At 30.4% G+C, this 21,459-nt stretch overlaps 1 protein-coding gene and 1 pseudogene across 1 annotated transcript; one reads left to right on the forward strand and one right to left on the reverse strand.

Moving 5' to 3' along the window:
- On the forward strand, positions 1,358–4,214 carry LOC109343186. The gene is made up of 5 exons (XM_019581373.1): positions 1,358–1,744; positions 1,999–2,113; positions 2,214–2,840; positions 2,958–3,138; positions 3,788–4,214. Exons 1-5 carry the CDS (start codon positions 1,668–1,670, stop codon positions 3,811–3,813), a joined length of 1,026 nt encoding a protein of 341 aa, XP_019436918.1. The 5' UTR covers positions 1,358–1,667; the 3' UTR covers positions 3,814–4,214.
- Positions 6,780–9,831, reverse strand: LOC109343187 (annotated as a pseudogene).

Raw genomic sequence — 21,459 nt, forward strand, 5'->3', positions numbered from 1 at the left:
TTCATAATAATGGCTTTGAATCCCATCTCTTCCCAGCATAGCTTTTAGTCTTTACTTGTTCTAAGTAACTCATGTGATAGGAAAATTCTCATATTATTGAAAGATTACATACATCTAAATCACATTTTACCAATACATTAACCATTTTCCTTGTTAGTTACACTGTAGAGTAAAGGTTGTTAAGTATAAGAAAACTAGCAAAAACAGAAAAATTAAAAAGAAAGAACAATACCACTTGCTACACCATTTTATTTTCCTATGAAGTTACTCATGCAGAGTCTACAGCAATTTCTGACTGGATTGTTTGTTTCTAATTCAAATCTGAGATTATTGAAACTCTATGTAAATTATAAGGCAAGAGTCCTACATACACCTTCCCTAACTTGTTCTCCAAACAATCCTTAACAGTGAATTTAATTAATTTTGTGGAATATACCAAATGGCAATAAACGACATGAAAAGTGCAGTACATTCACAAATTATAGAACCAAGTTGAACCATAAGTAAAATAATAAAATAATTATGATGCTAAATCGTTGATATTACAAATTGCAAATGCCAAGAGGTAGTTGGCAATGGCTCAGTGCTGTTTTTCAATTGACATAAACAATTTGTATTTCTATAACGAATAATATCACCTGCTCAAAGAAATTAACCAAAAAAACTAAATTTATGTTCACATTCACAGTCCACTTACTTAAAAAACTAACCAAAAAATATGTACGTGATATAAAAAAAAGTTAGAATAAGAAGAAAAAACTTCAATTTATTTTAGATGAGTTATTGCAACACTAAGTGTTATATGGGAGGTTAATGTCATTTTTAAAATTAGATGTTCTGTGTGTGCTGTGACAAACTCAAAGGTATTAATTGCAATGCCCACATAATATTATAATCAAAGATAGTTTAAGAATCAAAATCCAATAAATTGGGAATCAGCTTCATACATAAAAGCAAAAGTTAATAAATAAAATATGTGAAAAAAGATTGCACATTTGTATAGTTATGATGAGTTAGGATCATATCTATTAATGAATAGACAATTGCTTCAAAAATAAAGGTTAATTATAATAATGGATAGAATATTTGTTGATTTGATATTATTTATAAATACACTAATAGCCATTATTAACGTGTAGGTAAATTTCAATCACTTAAACCATCATATTCAACACAAAAAAAATACCTTTTTAATTATTATAATTATTACAGACCCCAAGTTTCACGTAACTGCAGAGATTACACTTCCACGCTTGAATTAAAATAAATGACTATAAAAAATGAAAAATAATTGTAATAATTTAATAAAATATCTTTATTCCTATTTGGGCACCTGAAAATTATAATTACCCTCCACGAGAAAACAATTCGGTGTTACTCACCAAAAAACCTGCGGATACACCTCTCTTATCTTTCTCAATTTTGAACCCGCATCATTCTCGTTCAATCCAACTAACTTACCTGAATTCTTCTCACGGATCCATTTTTTCCTTTCAATTTTTCAAACATTTAATTTTACGAAACACCTTCGTTGCGTAATATCCTTATTGTAACAAATGTTTTCTCTGTTAGGGTTTATGTGTTGGGATCATCGTTCTTCTTAAAATTTCATTTTTTGAAAATTATTTTGTTCATTATTCGATTTTGGAAACGACCCATTTTTATTCATGGCGTCTAGTTTTGATCGATGGGAAAAAGATCCTTTTTTTATCGCTGCTGAAGAAGTTCAGGAATCTGCAGATAGGTACCCCCATTTAAATATTGTTATTGGCTTCATTTTGTTGTTTCTGTTAGCTTTATGCTTTTATGTGATTTTGAAATTGTTTGGTTTTGGGATAGGAAATATTGTAGGAATAGAAGTAGAACCTTTGTAATTTGTGTTTTTTTTCCTATTAGAAGTATGGGATTCAAAGAATTAGGGAACTTGAGATTTTAAATTTCATTGGTGTGCACTGCTACAATTTCTTGTTTTTGATTTGATATCATTGTCTTCTTTAGGATGGAATCTGCATATAGAACATGGGTTCATGCAACAAGAGATTCCTCTTGCATGTGGAATTCTGACGAATTACGCAGAGATCTACATACTGCCCTCGGCACTACTAAATGGCAGGTAAATTCCATTTCAGGTTAATATGCTAAATGTGTAGTAGTTGATTTGGCTTTATCGTAATCATAATGAGCATGTGGTTGCATTTTTGTGGGGTATGCAGTTAGAGGAATTTAAACGGGCTGCTGGGTCAAGTTATAGCAAAACCTTGAGAGAGGGTGAAAGTCCAAGAAACAGGCACCAAGATTTTATTGCTGCCATTGAGCACAAGGTCACAAAAGTTGACAATTTATTAAATGATTCCGTCCTTTCGGCTGGTAAGGCGTCTCTGCCTTGGGTGCGCCTGGACGAAGGAGAACAAAATGAGCTTGCTTTGTTTCTTTCAGGAATGCCAGCAGCTGAAAGCAGCAATCCCACTGTGTCTAACAGCAGGGACAGTGAAAATCCTCAATTAAATGATAATGATTATGCCAGTAATTCAAGGAATTTTCATGTTTCGTCTGGGTGGGGTGAAGCAACAGAGGAGACATCACATGGTCATCGTAGGGCAGCTAGTGCTAGTCCCGATATTGGTTCTTGGAAAATTGCAGTTTCTGATGATGCGCAGCAATCGAGTTCCTCCAGTGGTTCTCGTGGTCCTATGCATAAGATACCCAGTTTATCAGCATTTCTTAGTTCCGTGGAACCTGTTAAGTTGAAGTGGCCTAGGAATGGTTATAGAAAGCTGAAAGCAGTGGATCATCATAAAGAAACTGATAGTGCATTACTTCCTACGGTTGAATTGAATAGGGTCTGTTCTTAATCTGCTTTTCTGTTTTCTGATAATGGAGACTTGCCTGAGTGATATTTAATGCATGCATTTGTTGAATTACTAATACTGTAATTATTATTTTTAAATTGTAAAAAGGGCACCAATGCAAGCAACGAAAGAAGTAAAACTTACCTTGATGGTTTGGATGAATGCTATGACAAGCAACTCCATGGATGGCATGGTGCTATTCAGAGACAGCTTCAACGATCTCAGTACCAATTGCAATACAGTCAGCCTGTTCGAACAACTGTTTTAATCGTTATTCTTTGCTTGATTGGTAAGCCGGTGATATAAATGTGTGTGCATGCTGTATTTCAACAAACATGAAACATGTATGTGCTTGCGTGCTGTCCTATTTCTTAGGATGAACTTCTTTCAACTTTAGAATTGGAAGAATTTTACCTTATTACTAATGATTTGATTTTTAGTTCTTGCCATAAGCTCTTGTTTATTGTTCTGTCCCCGATTTTAAAATGATAATCTTATTATTTGTCGGTAAAGGTTGCTTCTTTGCTATCTCTTCATGTTTTCTATTTGTTTTTTCATGACTTTATTGCTGCTGTATATTTTACACTTAGACGTGAGGCTATCTTGAATGTACTAAACTTTATTATACAATGGGCATTGTTTTTAGGGAAGCTTCCAATATCATGTAAGAATGTCAGGAATGTGAATGTAAGGTTGCTACTTTTTCCCTTTAAAAGATATACCTAGAAACTTTTATAATTGGTTCTTTTTACCATGTGTCATTTTCTGAACATCCTTAAGCTTATATATCATGTCCTATGCTTGGTAACTGTCTAAAATTTTCCACATGCCCAATGAAAGACTGAACTTTTTCCTCACATGGTTCCGGTATTTTACTTTGATATTATATATAGTATACATTGTAATCCTAATCGTACACTTATTGTGTATCTCTGCAGTTTTAATTGCATGTCGTGCTATGTAGAACGAAGAATTAGATACACGATATATCAATCACAGCTAGCAGGAGCATGAAGGACAGACAAGGTTTTGGTACATGTTCATATAGCCTACATTGTCACTTTAGCAAGAGAGACAGGTAGGTTAGATTTTTCTGGTTTACAGTGTCAATTTTGTATTTCAAATGCTACGAGATTACTATTTAGAAATGAGAATCTACCATAGCAATTACTCAATTTTTAGTATTTTGCTATATAATCTCCTTTTCCCTCTCCACTTCAAAATTGTTCATGAATGGAAATGACAAAAAGGAATTAGAAGTTATAATGTATACTCCTATTACGTTTGTTGATGCTAGAGTTGTGTTTTTGTACCAAAGCTTTTTAGTCCAGCATGTACAAAATTCAATGATACTTCATTACTCTTGTTGTCTAACTATTATCGGGAGGAAGAAAAAAATATATGCACCGACAATGTATGAGTTTTATACTTTGTTATTGTATCATTCACCGTTCATGTTTAATCCTCATTGACTTTCTTCAACAAAAGTAACACAAATGAATAATATATTGAGGGTGTATAGATCTTTATATTAATAGTGTATAGATATTTACATTATACATTGTCATTGTATCATTCATCATTTATATTTAATAATTATTGACTTTTCAGAAAAAGTAGAAAAAGTAAATTAAATGAGTGATGGTTAATAAAGTGCTTGTCTATAAATATTTATACTGTATTATACTCATACTACAAACACGACATAGAACATGAACATTGATTCGCATAAATAACTTTTCCCCCTATGGTTTATTTATTTATAGATATTTAAAGTGGGTTTGTTTTTTAGTTGTTTTTTTTCTTTCTTATTTCCCCTATAAAAGTAACCAAACATGCAAAACATTTGTTTTCCTATGTGAACACAATAATAAAAAAGCGATATATATGTATTTTAAATTAGAAAATAAAAACAAAATTGAATTAGCCGACATTACCAAATTATACATGTTTACACCTTATACTACAGTTTTCAAAACAAGCCATGCTACTATAAATTGAGCAGCTTTTTTAGTGTAGTTTGAAACCAGGATATCCTCATGAAGACAAACATAGTTATCTTCTAAATATTTTTTTTGACAAGTGAGGTTTACATGATGATCTTGTAAGACCCAAAACTCAACTCACCAATTATTTTTGAAAAGCAACTCACCTAAATTTTGCGTACAAAAAAGTAAGAAATTTGGGCTATTTTCAGCCCAAATTCCAATTTGGATCAATTTTTGAAACAAAAATTGATGGCATGATATTAGACTCTCATTATTTATAGTTAATTGTTTTTTCATGAAAACAATTTTCTTATCGTATATGTTTTCTTTTAGAAGTTTAAGAAAAATGTGACTAGTTAATTCTCCAAAAGTTTCTTATCTTTTTTAATATTTTCCATAGGATCAAAGCATTTTACGGAACAACCGGAGATCTAACAAATAGCTTAGGTGAATAATTAAAGGTTTAAGTACTTGCCACTTATATTCACTTTAACTTAACCATTCTTTTTCAACAAGTCTTTTTTACCGAACAAACTCAATCTTTCATCCACTTAAATGGAATGCATCCATATATTTATATTGTTAGGAAGACTTTCAGGACAAGCTTGTAACAAACTAGACTATGATATTACTTGTTCGAATAAGGAGAGAGAGCCAAAAGTAATGAGTAATCTAATAATTAGGATAAATGAATAATTATATATACTATTAATAAAGGGAAAACACAAAATAACCACCTATCATGGTGTAATTTGTGTTTTCCTATTTTGCCATCAATATCTTTTTATTTCTACCAAAAAAATCATATAATATTATTTTCTTATTTTATCCTTCTTATTTTAAAAGTGTATTTAAAAAATTGAATATTAGATCAATTGAATAAATTCAACCGTAAATTTAACGCAAAAAATTATATTTGAATTTATAAAATACAAACTATACATTACAAACGATATGAAAACGGGTTAACAAGCACGACAGTACATGTCAACACGCTATTAAAGATAATCTTGATACCAAATCTTGACCTAAAATGTTAAGAGATTGTGTCTATAGGTCTTAAGAATGCATTTTAACTTGTCTATCATTTCCCAATATGAAACTTAATAACTCACTTGAAAATTCCAAATAGAGCTCTAACTAGCAAATATGATTGCCTCATGATTAACCATATGGATAGCCCAAAATTTATGTTATTCAATATTCATCACCTTTGCAAACTAAGAAGCTTAGAATTTAAACACTAATACATAAGACAAGGTAATTCCATATATATGACAAATCTAAAAAATTAGGCTAAATTATAATTTTATTTTTTATCTTATTTCAAAGTTTCAGTTTATGTTCAGTTTGGTTCTTTATCTTTTGTTCCTTTATCTATAAAAAAATGATCCCCATGTTTCAGTTTGGCCTCAAAAGGAATATAGCAAATGCACCACTCTTTCTTATTAGGTTCAGATAATATATCATGTAAAGAGTATTAATAGATGTATATACTGGAATAGCTTATGGTGGCATGCTAATAGAATCCAATCATCAATAATCATATTCAAGCCCTCACTTAACTCATGTAATGGATTTCCAACTATGGTACACCTTTATCACCAAATTATAAATCCGAATTTAACTTTTGTTGTGGGGTTTACAATTTTGTTTACGTAAAAAGTTTTAAGAGAGAAAAGCAAAAATACCCTGGAGAATGATATTCTCCTGCAAATCCTCGTAAACCATAAAGTTAAATATAAATCATAATGTCAACTACATGAGAAAGACCATGAAGTTAATTATTTTGAAAGATAATGATTTATTCTCTTACAGATATTCATACACCATAAGAAAGGTGACACATGGTGCAAGAAATTGGTAGGAGAATATATCATTTTTTTTATTTTGAAAGATAGTTTTCTTAACCTGATAAAAATAAAATCCATAGTTCCAATAGTGTCTAAAGTTCTGGCAATGGATACATTTAATCAATAATTGTTACAAACTTTAGAAATATGGGCCTTAAAAATATAAACCATAGATCTAGAAATAATTATGTTCCTACATACACTGTTTACATGGTTTACAATTCATAATAAAAATCAGTATTTTATGAGTTCTGCAATCCTATATAATTTTCGAGAAAGATAGAAGAAATTGTTTACAGGAATTATAGCTTATCAATCAGCAGATTACAACTTTCATGCTCAAGGAAAATAAGTACAAAGGACAAACCTTGATGTGCACAATTATCCACTAAAAACCCATGGTATAAAAATTGATTTTTTCAGACCTATCATCTATGACTGATCATTTTTATTTACAAATTTGATGAGGCAATGTCCAACCTTGCAACACTCTTGGCATGGTACGCAGCAATACTCTTCATTCTATGACATTGAGGAAGCTCACAGCTTCACTCATAGACGCGGACCGAAGCTCGGATGGAGGAATGAAACAGTCCATTGAAAGGCCAGGGACGCTAAACGCCATCTCCTCGATAGTCCAAGCTTCTTCCATCCTGGTTTTAGTTTGGCTCATTGCTGTTTCACCAAACCTGAAAAGTGTAACTACGGATTGACCTGAGTGAGCAATCATAATCCCCTTAACGGGCCTGTAGTCATCGAGAAATGAATTTATTGTGGTCTCCCAGTATACAGCATCACCTCCATTGTTCTGAATACGAGTCAGATGGGAATCTTCCAAGTGAATAAGGAGTCCGGTTTTCTGACTAAAGTACCCGAACAAAACATGTCTTATAATCTCTGCAGGACCTTCACTCCTGGCTTTTAATGTAGATGGATCCGTGTCAAGTTTGAGGATGAAACAGTCCTCTTCATTTATCTTCTTCTCCCCAATGCATCTCGCGCTGATAAACATGCTCGCAGTTGTTCTTGGGTCAAGACCCTGTAAATAGAAAGAGGTTTGATTTTAGATCGGCGAGACATATAAAGGAAGGAGAGAACAGTTACATGAATGGAATAGTGTTGGTAACTTTACCTGAAGGGCACGTCGCAAAGGCCTAACTGGTCCTTTCGCTACATGTGCACCAAGCCAGGGTGTGTGCCGCCACACAAGTTTCCCATTGCAACCAGCATGAACCTTGCTGCCACCAAGAGCAAGCTCCACATACCACATGTCTGGACTCATCTGCCACAAGACAAACCCACCCGACTCTGTAGCCTTGGAGGAATTCCGATTGTGTGTGACCTTGTTAGCTATCTCAAACTCGGAGGCTATCATCTTCAGCTTTCCCATGGCATAAGCATTGTTAATGGAATTTTGAAGCTTTTGCCCTCCTGAAGCAGCAATGTACTGTTGCAGTATGTACTGAACAGAAGAAGTTTCCTGCAAGTAATGACACCATAATAATGAGATTTAACTGGAAGAAGAGAAACATAAAAACTGAATTCCAAATCAATTCAAATCCTGGTTTTGGTTAATGAGTTCCAATCATAAGATTCGATTTCTGGTTCAGATTGATTAAAAAAAACTATTTCCAATTTTAATTCATCAAACACTTCAACACACCAGAACTCATCAAATGTCCAAATGTCACCTTCGAGGCCATGACACAAAACCACCAACTAGCCAGATGCGACCTGATTTTCGGTTATGCGGCTCATATCATGATATAAAAACATTTGCTGATTTTTTAATTGCACTTAAGCACTCACTAAATTGTTGTCCTACATTACAAAATAATCCAGCAACAGTCTAGCTGGACGACTTGAAAAACTAGTTATGAAGTATGAACCTAAGCCTGTTTGGTCTACAAATATATAACAATAAGAGAAAAACAAAGGTCGTTAAGACTAATATGACACTAAAACTCATCATTTTCTTAAGATGTGAAAGTGCTTCCGAAATAGAAACCCAGACAATGCTGTCATTCTAACCTCGGTTGTCATTGATCAGCATTTCATCTATGACTATGCTGATCATTGAACATGGATGACATCAAAACCTAACTTCCTCATGGATTATATGCGTGTTTTGACCTATACAAACAAAGCAGAGGAACGAGGGACTGAAGCAGGCCACGGTCTCCCCCAACCTTCTCACATGTCTTGTACTCCATTATGTTCTATTTGAATCTAACCCAATTAAATTAATTTCTTTAGAAGTTATCTGTGTTTAGTTTGGTCTCGCTCCACTCAAATTAAATTCCTGATTCCACCTCTGGCTATCAGGAAAAGGGTCATACCAAAATAGCAAAAACTCCTTATGTTAGCAATTGATACACACAAAATAAAATCAAATAATAAATGTATATGACTCTATAAATATGAGTAAGTGAGACAGCATACACCATTAATGTGATAAAATGCATGATCTAATAGTGGATACAAAGTTGAAATAAACTTACATTAAAGAAGACTTTTTCAACAAAAAAGAGAGTACTATTTCATAAACCAACGTGGATTATCCTTCAAATTTGTCAACCCAGTATATCGAAATTAGATGCAGTTAACAAATGAACCATCCAACGAAACAAAGAGAAAAACTTTCAAAGGAAGCAATGACATAACAAATATAAATAGATATATAGAATGAGAGAGAATAGAGAAACTAACAATGGGGATATCTTTGATGCTGAGATGAGGAAATGGGTTTATGTTGCATATATGAACAGGAGCAAGCGATGCACCAAGCACACTAAGCAATAACCTCAGATCAGACCTTTTCTGATTCACGGAGGAGGAGGAGGCGGAGGATGAAACAGAACCGTTCCTAGTAAGTTGTTCTTTAATCCAGTGGCCCCACTTTCCTTCTCCGATGTTGGAAGAAGAGTATTGGTCATCGTTTTCATCAGGTCCTTCCATTAATGGTGAGAGTGCCTCTAAGGGTCTCATGCTACCCCATATCGACATGAAGAAATGTGGTGGCGGCGCGTGATTACGCGTTTGCCGGAGTTTTGGTGGGGTGTTGGAACGTGAGCGCGACGGTGAGAGGCTTGGAACCACTTGTTGTTTAAGAGAAGAGAAGAAGCCTTGCTTTCTCTACATTTTAAATCAAGTTTAATTAATAAATTAATTTGTTAATAACAGGATTACCCTTCAAACTTGTTTGTTGAAGGTGTCAGACTTAGTATAACGTGGGAACAAGCAAAGGTGGGAAAGAAAAAGAAAGAGTTTGGAAGGAGTAGAGTTGGAAAATGTGTTCTCTATAAGTTAATATTTTCACAATACATAATTTGAAAGGTGGAGACTAATAGTTTGCATGAAAGTGAATTGTTTTTTTAGCCATTAGATTGAATGGTTCCTAATATTATTTGTCAAAATCACTACTAATTATTGATATTATTTAGAAGTTGTGATACTAAAGTATAATTTTTGTGAGGCTTTTGGTTACATTTTAGAAGTTGTGATAACACATAATGACCTCTGAGGCATTTTGTTAGAGTTTAAAAGTTGTAATACCAAAATACGATTTTTCTGAGAAGTCAGATTGACATAGAACGACTTCTATACTGACTAGATGTCATGATAGATCATCTAGTAGTCATGATGTGTCATCACGATTTCTATACTGAACAAGATTTGTAACATCATCACGACTTTCATTCAAAAATTGTTATGTTAATCATGACCTCTACATTATACTGACAAGAAGTTGTTGTATTCTATCATCACAACTTTTACACTAAAGTCGTATAATATTACCACGACTTCTTAAATGTACACAAAATACTAATCGTTAATTAAATCTTTCCATCTAATGGCTATTTCACTTCCAATTGAATTAGTATACAGTTCATATATTTTGTCCAATTTAAAAGTTGTCACTCCCCACCACTATATTTCTTTACAATAATGGTGTTTTCCATGAAACAGAAAATTGTTTTTATTTGAGAATTATTAAATATTTGATTATTGGAATCAACATATTTTTCTTAGATAAAAGTAAAGAAGAAAAATGTCTAGGAGTATTAAACTCTTTCATTCACATAAGCAAAATATATATATCAGTGGCGAAATGTTGACTATTCTCTGTTTAGTCTGGGTGGGGCCGTTAAGTTTACATTTTGGCAAAAGGACGTGCGCTTGACACCATCCACAGCTACCAATTTTATTTTATTTTTGCATTTTTTGAAACATAGAGAAAAAAAATAATTAGGAGTTATTTCAAACTTTAAAATTTTCACTTTCCCTTTGAAACATAGCTCACAAACAAATCGTTGATATTATAACTCATATTTCCTACTGTTGTTTTGTAAGTATCTATCCTACAAACACTACTGATTCTAGGATATAGGGATTCAGGGTGTGCAACATAAATTAAAATAATAAATATCATCAATTAGAAAAATAAAAAATATTGATGTCAAAATTACAAAATTTAAATATATTTAACCAAATAAAATATATATTTCATAACTAATCTATATGTGATTTTACATTTTGAAATTGTTGAAATATATTTACTTCGTTGTCAATATTGTTGAACACTTCTCACCAATTATAAGTCACTAGATAGTTATTCGTTCATGCGTCTTTCATTCGATTACACAGTCTACCTTTTACAATTTTAATAGTTGAAAAAACTATTTTTAAAATTATATTGTTAACTTCAAAAGATGATAAATTAATGAGAAACAATGTATCTTCCACCTTGAACCAACTTATCTTAAGATTATTCTACAATATTATGCAGATAAATGATGTAAGTCCCAAGTTGATTATCAAACATCATAAAATCAATTGAACAAAAAATCACATGGATAAAACTTTACAAATTTAATCAGTTTTATTATATCAAATCTATAGAAGAAGTTAGCTAGACTCCAACAAGAAATACAAGGAAACAACTGAATATTTGTCTTGGATATTCAATTATGAAGTTCCTCGAATTGCATATCTATAATATTATAAAATAACAATATAATACTGATTATTTATTTTTCCCGAAGCATGTCATGTCATTTACAAAAAAAAATTGGGCTTGTAGAATTATAAATAAGGGTGTAATATATATACAATGCTTAAATATTTAGATACAGTCACTAGATATTCTATCATGGATTACTTTTATTTTAAGAGTGAATGATAATTAAATATGGATAATGGATGATGCAATAACAATGTATAGAATTCTTACACTCTTAATATATATATTTTTCTCTATAAATAATATAGATTTTTTTCAAAAAGTTCCACAGTGTGCATTTGCACAACCTTAACACCACGTAGACTTCCTATAAAACATGTATGGGTTCCCTTCATGTATTTTTATATTGGGGGTTTTCGATCTAAAGTTGTTGTAAAACTTTAAAGTATGTATTTAGTGATGAAAAGACACAATGATAACCTTGTTGATGATGACTTAGCGTGTGTTTAGTATAAATTAAGTTTATAGTTTTAGTTTATGAACTATAATATTATAAACTGTGAAATTACAATTTGTTTATCTGAAAATTGAATATAAACTAATTTGTTTTTTTAGCAAGGTAGAAAGCTTATTTTTTACATAGTAAATTACAGAAAAGAGTATGAGGTTATTTATTTATGTTATGATTATTTTGTTTGTTTTTTAAACTATTTAAATATACATTTTTTAATATTTATCATCATATATATTTTTATTATAATTTTTAATTTTTAATATTGCATAAAAAAGACTAAAAATATATATATTAAAATAAAACAATTATAAAAACAATGTGAAACATAATACATTCTTGGAACTTTAAAAAAATATCAATATCAATATTAAACAATATCAATATCAGTATTAAAAAACAACTTGATATCTGACAAACAATTAAACAATATGAAGAGAAATTTGAATTCAATATATTATTGGTTTGTATGAATTTTTTAATAAAAGCAATATGTTGCTCAATCATCGATCCAAAAACAAAACAAAGAAACATTGAGAAATAAAGAAACAATGAGAAAATGAAAATCAGTGGAGATGTCAGGATTCCAAAAATAAAGAAAGTGAGAAATTAAGAAACATAAATAAAGTTTGGTGGTGATAAAAAGATGTAAGAACAAGGTTGCAACTAAGAGGGGGTGAATTAGTTGACTTAAAATTACGGCCACTTTTTCTGCAAAATCAAGAGTTAACGTGCAGCGGAAAATATATGCAGAAAAATAATCAAGATAAATTGAAAGAGATAAGGAAGAAGAGAATACACAGTGATTTTTATACTTGTTCACCTTCTAGTACACCGAAGGCTACGTCCAGTACTCTTGCAGCACAAGAGATTTTCCACTAAATATTATGAGTTGTAATTACAATATCTCACTCTGAGATCTTTATGTATCTTACACACTCACTAATAATTATCACTTTGGAAGACACATTTCCAAGTAACTCTATCCCCTTAGAAAACACTTTTCTAAGTAACTTTATCCCCTTTCTTATCACACACGGTGAAATAAAATATTTTCAATGAATGAAGAATTACAACAGTGGCTTGGATTGCCTTTACAAGTATGAAATGTAATATCACTTGCAATCCAATAACTCTCTTGTATACTAAGTAATATTGCTCAATAGGTTTGTAAAACTTTGAAACAATTACTTCAAGTAACTCAGAAAAATTCTATTTTGAAAGTTTAAGAACTGAGTGCAAAAGTGCAGAAAAATAGTGAGAGAATTTTTTATAATCGTGTGACAGTTGTATGAAAGTTGTGTATTGTGATTGTGAGTTTCAATGCCTTTATATAGGCTTTCCAACCAGTCAAAATGTCTATTTGAAAGGGTAGGAATTAATTGGAATGAAACCATGTCTTTTGGGTTGAAACTCATTCACTTTGAATTTGAAAATCTGATGCAACAACTCTCAGTAATCGATTACAACATTGTGTAATCGATTACTCAAGTGTTCTGTCCAACAATGAATTTAAAATTCACTTAGAGTAATCGATTACAACAATTTGAGTAATCTGTTACTCAACTTATTAACACTAGTAATCTGTTACTCAAAGACAATAATGGATTACTCTGAACCGTTTTAAGTTGAATAATTCTTTTCTCACGCACGTAACTTGTTACTTAGATGAAGTAACCCGTTACATACTATTTTTGAAAATTATTTTAAGTATTTTAAAGTGTTTCAACTTTCTTTAAAAAATAGTTTGAGCATTACTACTTTGTATATTTAAGAGTTTTAGGATAGAAGTACTTATAGAGACTTAATCTAATTATCTTGAAGCTTTAATCTTCTTTGTCTTCATAAATATTCTTCATTTTCTTCTTTTTGGTGATGTTGGTATCTTCATCAAAATTGTGTCAAGGTCAGGAGCAAAGATCTTCTTCACAAAAGATAGAGGAAAATGAGAGTTATGGAGCTTGGGGTGATGTTGCCAAGAGTTATGGTATTTGATGGAAGAACAAAAAAGGTGAGATATAAAGTTATGATATGGTAGAATGGGAAGTGAAAAAAATGGAAAAAATAAGGTAACAAAAATAAATAAGCCCATGATTTTAGAGCTTATACTTTTTGCTTATTTTTTAATAAAAAAAAAAGTTGAGTTTATAATTTTATTTGATTTTCAAACATATATATTTTATTTTTCAGCTTATTTTTCAAAAAACAAGCATAAGCTACAAAAAAAAATAAGATGAACCGAACATGCACTTATATGCCCAATTATATGATTTATAATCTCTATAAATATTGGATTGAGTGTTGTGAATAAAAAAAGGCTTTTGCATAAGCCTAGCTCCTTAAATAATTTATATTAGAGCATTCACAATAGTGAAAAAACTAAGTTCATAGTTAAATAAGAATGTTTTTCTTCCAATTTTATTATTAGAGAAGAATAGTTATTGTGCTTATTTCACAACAAAGTGATCAAAATAGGCATCGTTGTTATAGTTGATATAACATTAAAAATGAAAAAAATATATTAGAAGAGAGAAGAAATCAATATTAAATAAAATAAAATAAAAGTGAAGAAGAAGAAGATAAATGTGAGATAAGTTTGTAGGGTTCATTTAAGAACAGAAATAAAGTTACACCATTGGAGATAATTTTGACTTAAGGTGCTTAAATTGTTGAAATGTGTAAGCAAATACAAAATGACCAGTACGACTCATTTAAGAATAGAAAATGGGTTGCACTATTATGGATGCTCTTAGTTTGTCTTGAATTAGTTAGGGCCCAGTAAAACTTATGGGGTAGATTTTTTTAAGACAAACGTAAGAATATTATAATCTCTCAAAATAATCAAACCCAAATATATTATCCCTATTGAAAATCCGTATCATGATTATATTCCAATATTAGTTATAATTGTTAGTTGTTTCTTTCTTATGTAAAAAAAATGGGAGGTGTTACTTTATTAAATTAATTGAACTGGTAGGACAAAGACATGAGCATTGAAGAAGTGTTTTTTAATCAGAAATTCTAAATAATGCATTGAAACGGTCATATATCTATGATTTTTTATCTCTTATAGTAGTTTTTAGGTTTTAAGGAGGCTGGTATTAAATCTCACAAAAATATTATATGCTCAAACTCGTGAATGAAGATCATTTGTTTCATTTTTTGTGCTTCAATCCAATAAAAAGTTAGTATCTACTTAAAAAGAAAAATCATAAAAAAGAAAATAATTCTTTATATAGATTTTTGGCATATTAAAATTTTGAGATAGTTCATTTGTTACATAGATTTTTTTTAAAAAGACAATGTGTTTTTTGTAATGTGACATTTCTTAGTATTTGCAAGTCTCGTAAACTAAATCTTTCATATTTTCCCTATGTAACTTTATTTACCATTATGTATGCAAATATTTAGATATTTATATTTTGTGTCATGTCTCTTTATCTTTTTTTAGAAAAAATTCATAAAACTCCCTTCAACTTTATGTGTTTTTTAAAAAGACACTATAAACTATTTTTTGTTCCTAATTATCCTAAAACTTTAACTAATGGTGAAATTGATCCCTACATACATAAAATTTTAAATTACTAATAATGAAATTGGGAAAAACAAACAGAGCGAAGACACATGTGAAGAACCATTCAAGCTTAACAAAAGATGATGGCCATGACTAAGGAACAGAACCAGAAAGTAGTAGTGAAGACACAGGTGAAGAACAACCTATGCAACTGTGATTCCAACACAGAGGAAATTAGTCAAGAGAATGATGTTTGTTTTCCACCTCTGAAGGCAAATACAAATTGGAGAACAAACACTACAATAAATTTTGTATTTAGTGGAGGTTTTTTTGCGATTAGCTGAAGTTTTTAACCTCCACAATTTAATTAATGGAGATTTCAAAAACCTCAACAGTTATGACCGCTAGAAGTGTTTTGCGGAGGTTTTAGAAAACTTCTGGAAACGACAAATTTGCAGCGGTTTATTTGTGGAGGTTTTTAACCTCCACAGTATGATGAGGTTTTTGTAGTGTTTATCATGGTGGCTTTAAGCCTCCACTATTTATAAAGGTTAATTATGGAGATTTCAACATTGACTACTTGAAATAACATATGAAGACCTACTAGAAGGTAACTATTATATGTTTCAAGATGATTTTAACCTCAATTTAATTTCATAATTTTCACAACTTTAATCTCATTAATTTATAATTATTATTTAAATATACAATACTAAGTACAAATGTTCTTAGCAATAATAAAGTTTCATTGCAAATAACTAGGATAGTGTAATAGAGTTAAAAGAGCTATAATTCATCCTTCATTATAAATCCAAATACACCACCCATATGACATTTTCAAAAACAAAATACATAATAAATATCCTGAATGTTGTTGGCTTCAGATGATCCTCTTGCACCCCAAGGTCTATAAGACATACTTGCATCATCATTTGTCTAAAATAATAAAATAAAAATATTTAGTTAGAATAATAAAAAAACATCAATTATCACCGCATCATTATATACATAAGCATATAAAATAGCAATGAGGGGTGAGTGCAACAGGGGGTCATTATGAAAAACCTTAGTGGTAACAAGTGCAATTTCCCTTAAAAGTAAATTTGTCCCTTGAAAATAAATTGAAATTATTAGTTACCTGTGTAGACTGATATCATAGCTGCAATTTAAGACAAGGCTGAAAAAATAGATCCAGAGAGGAATAAAACTCAGATTTTTTTCCAACATAAGTATGCTATCTGAAAACAAGGCTTCCATTCTGCTGCAACTCAAGTTTTCTACAAGTGACTGACATAAAGATTTTAGTTCCTTAATATCATTAACCTACAAAAAATGAAGTGAAGCAAAGCAAATATTATGGCTCATGCATGAGGTATTTGATGGATGATTCAGTTGTGTTATGCATCCTGAGATAGTAGATATATGCCGACTTACGGTACCATATCTAAGTCTTGACTTCTTGTGATTAGAAAATGCTATTTTTCATATTTTTTCTTATCACACATTTCTTACCTATTAAAATGCGAAATTTTATATTGATAACTTGTCAATATATTTAACGTGTTGTTAATATAGAGAGCAATTTCATCTTTTACAAATGGACATCAAGAAGGTTAAAAAACAAGAATGTAAAAGCAAAGAACAAAGTTACACAAGTAAAATCATTCAAAGTCAATATTAGACAATACCAATCATGAAAGTATGGTATTCAAATATACATGTCCAACAGCATGAAAGCTCAACTGTTCAAGCAGACTCAAGTGAGGTGAAGTAGCTTTTGAAATCAGAATATTATATTTTCTTAACATCCCAAAAATTGAAAGTGAAAACAAAACAGTGACATTAATAAATAGAACTTCGATTAAGGATTAATATGTCAAATGAGGTAAGGTAACAATTTGGAATAGAAACTTACCATTTCTAAGGCTCCTCTAATGACTCCACTTAGGATGTTACAGTAGTAAAGACCTTGACAGTTATCAGGAAGCCCAACAAAGTCTACGAAAGGATTATCCTCCAAAATAATACTACAACATGTTCCATCATCATCCCAATTGGTCACAGATGCAGTAATACCAATAAACATTTTAAAACCAACATGTATAGTACAGGGAAAAGAACATGTAAAAACACCACTATGGTTGATGAAGTGTTTTGATATGAAAAGTCGATCAACATTCTTAAAGAAAATGCAACTTTGGTCAATTTGACAAGGAATGGAATATACACATAAAGGAAACTGTCATTTTATCAAGTATTCAAATGCTTCATAACTCTGTTAGATAAAATTTTACAACTTATGAAATAATCAAATAATGTTATAAGGAAATAGGCTAATGAGAACTATTACAAAAATTAATTATAACATTTTTACTAAGCCACAAATTTTTAATAGGTTGATTGATAAACAAAGCACATCTAGCTCAAGTAGCAAGTTTGACTATCCTTGCAGGCTACATGTTAACCAATACAACCATTATCATATTGAGAAGCCAAAATCTCAAAACAAAATAAATCAAAATAAAAGAATAACTAATCAAGCAAATTAAGTGGACAATGGAAATTAACAGATTAAATGGAGTAGATAATTTCAGACAATTGTTTTAGTAACATGTAAACCAATACCTTTGCAATTACATCAATGGCCTCTCTGAAATCAACACATGTTGATACATTAGATTTAGCTAAAAACTCATCAATCAAATGGATTCCAATATTATAACCCTAAAAAAAACAACCAAACATCAAAACTTAAATTGATGAATATAAGTTACTTAAATATGAACATGCATTGAATCATTGAACTAAAATTCCCAAATTAGTCATAACAATTCAAATTTAATGACATTGAGTAAGAATTCTACAACTTGAAATAAATAACAGAACTCAAAAAATTAAGAAACTATAAAATTTACATTTGACCATGCTACTTATTAACCTCATCAACTTCTTCCAGGTCGGTGAGCAATTGACACATGATCGCACCATATGTTAAAGTAAACAATTCTACATTCTAACACAATTCAACTATGAAGTGAATAACGATTCCACAAACACACAAAAAATGAAATAGAGAATGAAGAGAAATTGTTTGGTTACCACGCGTTCGACATTGGCGAATATTGCATCTCCAGTTCGAGGAGCAACGAGAGTCATTGACAGAGTTCACTGAAATTTCGCTGAGATAAAGGGAACTAGAGGGGAAAATGCAGTTGGGCTTTAAGAGAAGAAATGGAGAAGATAGGTGTTACCTAAGACTATGTAAAGAAATAGAGAAGAGATAATTGGTTAGTGAAGGTTTGGAGAAGAGAGAGGAGTGAATGCTTTTTGGAATCATGGAGAGTTTTGAGAATAGGTTTGGGTGTGAGATATTGGGGAAGAAATAGAGAAAAGAGAGAGTTTTTTGTAATGGGAAAGTAGTGAATATGCAGTTTTTTCTCAAATTGATGGGGGAGATTGAAAATCTCCCTAAATTAAATAAAAACCTCTCATATATATTTAGGTAGTCATGTGACTTGCCTCATTTAATTTAGTTGGGAAGGTTTAAATAACCTCTACTAAAAACCCTCAACAAAATGCAAGATTTTTTGTAGTGAAAATAAGGTGCATGAGAAAGACTAAAAGTATATATGATAGCATAGAACTCAATTGATGAATCAAGCTAAGGATAAAAGTGTTTATGTTGGCATTCTTAACATCTCATGTTGACCTCTCTTATGAAACTATTATTTTGGAGGAGGGAAATTAATAGTAGTTTATTGAATACTTACATGATTTAATGTCTTAATTCCAATTTTATTGTTAGTAATTTAAAATTATATGTATGTACGAAACAATTTCACAAATAGTTAAAATTTAAGAATTAATTATAAATAAAAAAATAGTTTACGGTATCTATTTACAAAATACAAAGTTTAAGGATATTTTGTGAACTTTTCCTTTTTTTTTATTTCCTTATCTTATAATTTGAATATCATCACTAGATGTGATATCTAGTGGTTGTGTTAGTATCAATATACTTCATAGAAGGGTTGTTTGTGGTTCATTTGGATCCGACAAAAAATGATCTGGTCCAAACACGTAATTAGCATGCGGTCTTGTCTGTTTATATTAAGATTCTGATCCAATCTGGTCTAAATATTTTATGCGGTTTCGGTTCGGTTTGGATCGGTTTTTAAAAAATAATATTGAAATTGCACTTACATTCAAAACTCACAAAAGTAACTAAATATTAAGCATAAAGCAACAATAAAAATATTGTCCAACAACATTAAAATGTGTGCAACTATAATATAAGTAAACAACATCATAAAATAGTAAGACAATAAAAGCAAAAAATGTCAACAACAAAACATCGATAATAACAAGACAACAAAACAACAAGATACCAATAACAACAATATGAACATTTGCAACGTAATTTTAACCATTAGAATGTTCCACAAATGATTAATAATAATTATACTTTCGCAACAATAAAATTGATAATAAAACATCAATCAAAGTCAACACTTGAATCCTCTTCATTTGGTTGTGAGATTGATTTAAGTTCTAAAAAATGTATCAATTATAACCAATATGATTTAAAACAATAGCAACATATATATGTATATATGTGTCTTATAGAATATAACAAATAAAATATAGGTACAACTTTGGAGTTGAGACTTAATATTAAGTTTGGAAGACACTTAAAAGTGTTACACACTTTACTTTACATACTAATTCGGTACGGTCTGGATCCAAGCGGTAAAACCAAAATCCAGACCGGACCAATGAGTCTTTAAAAAATATATCCAACACGTCGATTTTTGCAGTTCAATCTATTTTGGATCGATTTTCAATTTTATTTTTGGATCGGTCTGGATTTAAACATCTCTGCTTCATATCATATCATGCTATCCAAATTTAATTTATTCCATTCCTAATTTTGTTTTGTCGTGGATTGATGTTCTTGGTATTATTTTAGATATCAGAACTAAATACAATTTTTGTTATAATAAATTAGGGAATTTATTCTTATTTTGTTCTGGGAGCAAGAAAATGTCAGAATCGAAGTTGATGATTTAATTTGGTGTTGTTTCTCTCAAGAACAAACAACTCATACACTGCAATGAATATGGTAAATGGGCATGATGAAAATGCAATGGAACTCCCATACATAACATCATAATATAAATACATCTTCATACCATTACATCATGACAAATGAAGGAAAATCTAAATAGATTGTAATATCCACACACATATACACGATCAATACATTATATAATAATTTTATTTGTATCATTAAATATTTAATAAATATTGCTTATGTAATAATTTTATTTATATCATTTAATTTAATAAATATTGCTTATTAAATATGAAGAATGAATAATTCAATCCTATGTAAAAAAATTATACGGTCGTTATATATATATTTTTGATGATGTAAATATATAATATAATGAATTAGAGTAATATTATATATTTTTGTGACATATATTATTTATAAATCAATTATTAATATATAAAATATCATATTGTTATTATATCACTTTTCTATGGGTAAGAGAATTAGTATGAGATGTAATAAGACATATATAATTTTCCAAAAGATTAATAACCCTATAAAGGACGTGGCTTGCACGGAATGTAACAATACCAAAACCACTATCTAGCTGTCATTTGCTTGTAGTTTCGATGCATGGACCTGAACACCATTAAATTCTCATAGTAACATTTTCTTAACTCTTCACCTACCCTTCACTTGTTCCTATAAATAAGTCCCTTTACACT

Source organism: Lupinus angustifolius, chromosome LG03 (genome assembly GCF_001865875.1).
Source record: "Lupinus angustifolius cultivar Tanjil chromosome LG03, LupAngTanjil_v1.0, whole genome shotgun sequence".
Lineage (NCBI taxonomy): Eukaryota > Viridiplantae > Streptophyta > Magnoliopsida > Fabales > Fabaceae > Lupinus > Lupinus angustifolius.